Source organism: Fulmarus glacialis, unplaced genomic scaffold (assembly GCF_000690835.1).
Source record: "Fulmarus glacialis isolate BGI_N327 unplaced genomic scaffold, ASM69083v1 scaffold37136, whole genome shotgun sequence".
Lineage (NCBI taxonomy): Eukaryota > Metazoa > Chordata > Aves > Procellariiformes > Procellariidae > Fulmarus > Fulmarus glacialis.
In genome coordinates this window covers 1-3,086 of record NW_009216853.1, presented here as the reverse complement: position 1 = coordinate 3,086, position 3,086 = coordinate 1, and the positions used below count along the sequence as shown (strand labels likewise).

General features: G+C 46.9%; 1 protein-coding gene across 1 annotated transcript; it reads right to left on the bottom strand.

Moving 5' to 3' along the window:
• Positions 1–1,867: 1,867 nt before the first annotated feature.
• On the bottom strand, positions 1,868–2,965 carry LOC104069796 (NADH dehydrogenase [ubiquinone] 1 subunit C2-like; the record flags this gene model as incomplete). Its single annotated transcript, XM_009579449.1, has 2 exons — positions 1,868–1,917; positions 2,822–2,965. Coding segments are annotated over 2 exons (194 nt in total), but the record flags the coding sequence as incomplete, so codon positions are not given.
• Between the last annotated feature and the right edge of the window lie 121 nt (positions 2,966–3,086).

The window sequence follows — 3,086 nt, the reverse complement described above, 5'->3', positions numbered from 1 at the left end:
CAAGAAATCCCATCTGAACATAAGAAAAACATTTTTTTTCCCCCTAAAACCGAGCGTGGTCAAATTCTGTCACAGGTTGCCCAGAAAGGTGATGGAATCTCCATCCTCAGAGATATCCAAAACCCAACCGGACACGGTCCCGTCGCTGACCCTGCTTGAGCAGGGGCCGGACTAGATGGTCTCCAGAGGTGCCTTCCAGCCTCTGCAATGCTGACTCTGGCTCTGTCCCTGCCTGGGGTCCCCCGTGCTGTCAGCCAGGAGCTGGCTGCAGGCTGCTCGCAGCATCTGACCGGGAGGATGCTCCACCAGGCCCGGGTGGAGGTTGGGATGCCGGCAGGGCTGCTTTCGGCTGAGTCCGACAGGCTTTGACTCCTGCCATTGCCCCTCCATGGTCTCTCCCTCACACTGGGAACCATCATGCTTCCTTTCAAGGTGACACCACCTTGGTTTTAAAAGTCCCTTTTGTAATTGCCTGGTCACTATTTAATCCAGCTGATGGTCATCTTCCACCTTAACATAACCAGTTTTGGGCAGGGACATCTTCCACTAGATCAGGGTGATCAAAACCCTGTCCAACGTCACCTTAAACACTTCAACGGATCCACTTCTCTGGGCAGCGTGTTCCAGCATCTTACACCCTCGTTGTAAAGAATTTCTTCCTTATGTCGACAGCAGTGGCAGCAAAAGCCGATCCCCGTTTTCTGGGCAGAAGGCGGCGTGGATCTGCTGAACGCGCAGCCCAGACACGTGGCATGTTCAGGGGGACGCTCGTCCCTATCCCTCTAGCAGAGAGGAGGGCCCACGAGGGATGGGCACAGAACGAGGCGAGCCAGCGGCCACAGCAAATGGAGCTCTGCTGCTGTGGTCGCTTTCACCGGCGGATCCAAGGAGCTCTCAATTTCTGCTGAAAAATCACCTGGGAGCAGAACCAGACCCTGGTGACGAGGCAAGGAGAGGGACCCAACTGTCCCATACCTCGGCACGGCGCTGGGCTGGACGCAGGGGTGAGGCAACGGCACCCAGAGCACGGCAAGAGGCTTCCCCAGGGAAGAGGCGCTCGAGAAAGTGCTTTGAGACGCTGCACAGAGCAGAAAGTGGCACCAAGCGCCCGCGGCAGCGCAGGAGGAAGCCAGGGCAGATGCTGAAAACCGGCATAGGAGATTGGTAACTAGATAAAAAACATTCACAACGGCAGCGGCCTCATCTGGAAGTGTTTTGACTTCCAGAGGTGCCAAACACCCTGCAGCAAAATTCAGAAGAGCTGCAGATCCTCAGCGTGTCTGGAACATGTTTGGGTTCAGTACGTGGGAGCCGACAACCAAGGGAGAAAGTAGAAAGGTTGGATCCTGATCCCCAGGAAAGAAAAAGCAACGTAAGAATGCAAAATATAGAGGGAATTCATTAGGGAGAGCATCTATTTTCGCTAGTGGGACAGAATTCATTTCGTAGCAAGGCTTTGGCTAGGGTCTACACAGGCTGGTCCAGGGCATGTTCAAGGGTTAGGAGAAAGGCCAATGAGAAATAAAAAGGAGGAATTTACATAACTACTTTCTGGGTTTTTTTATAAGACATACACTGCATGAACAATCTTCCAATTTCACAATTAAAATAACCGAAAAAGGGGGGAATCAAAGTTATTATCCTATCACGAATATCAGTCATCTATACATTAATACACCATAATGTAACAGAAGAACAAGTAATTAAACACTAAGTATTTAATCATAGCTTTTATTACATGAAAGCGAGTAAGGGTTCATTTTCCAAGCCATGGACGGTTGAACAGTTAGAGCCAGCCCGATGAAGTTCTCGGTACGGAATTAGTTCAGCAGATGCATCCTGCAACACGTCACCGCTGGAGAAATCCTCAGCGAACTGGATAGAAATCCTCCAAAAGCTCTCCTATTCTTTTCTTTTCTACAAAAGGCAATATGTAGAGTTGCGAAAACCTAATCAGCATTTGAGATCGATTCTGAAGATCGTTAATATTAAGTCTTAAGGTTAACAAAGCCACCAAAATCTGTTTTTTTTGCTACCGACAGCGAACTATTAGCTGGCTGCCTACATGAAATACATAACTTCTTTTCCATAGGGCTGAACTGCAGATCCCTGTGAAGAGATCTCAATACTAACAGTTCTTTATTTCTACAGATTCCTTCCGAAATGGCATAATGTGGATTATAATCCAACAGCCAGAGTCACCTAACTGTATTTTATTAGAAAATAGACAATTTTCACCAAAATTTGCCATTGCATTGCTGGGCTTCGTGACTATATTTAGTAAAACGCTGTTTTGCACCAAGGCTCTAAGCCAGCAAGAGCCAACGTCACTTCAGGTTTCCTGATGTTTCTATTCATTCTTTTTTCACCTGCTCTGCTTATTTTCTGAATATTCATCACATCGTTGATGCACTGCAATTTTACAACAAGAAACAATAAAATTGTGGTTTTACAAGAATAAACCTTACGATTTCTAATTTTCGTTTGTTTCTTTGTTTCTCCTTCAGTGGCACAAGTTTGGTCTATACTTATTTTGGTTTTTCTTGGCAATTTTTATATTAAAAAAAGCTTTTAGGAAGAAGAGTTGGTCATCAAGGCAGCCGATCAGCTCAATAAAAATATCTATTTTCGTATCATAAAATCCTTAATACTGTTGCAATTTAGATTGTGAATAAGCAGGAAAGAGTTAGCAGTCAGTACGACTTGCCAGAAAAGAACAGATTCTGCAAGCAGCCCAGCAACATCTTTACATACATTAGCCCTTACTAACTGGTATGTTATGGCAGGCTGAGGGCTTTCTTAAAATACCAACTTATTATACCTGCTGCCTTAAAGTCTTCCGGGTGCTGCCTGACGTACTCAAACAACTCTCTGTCCTGTTTGGCATGTATGTACTCTGTACGTTTAGCAAGGTAATAGCCAACAAACCATCCCACGGTAGTGAAGAGGATCTGGCGGTGAACACCTGCAGCAGGAGGAGAAACATCCCCCTGTCTCGGCCCGTCTCCTGGTGCCAGGTGGGCCCCCCGCTTTCCCCAGCCCCGCTAGATACTTCGTCCCCACATGTCCCAGTTCCTCTTTCCCCA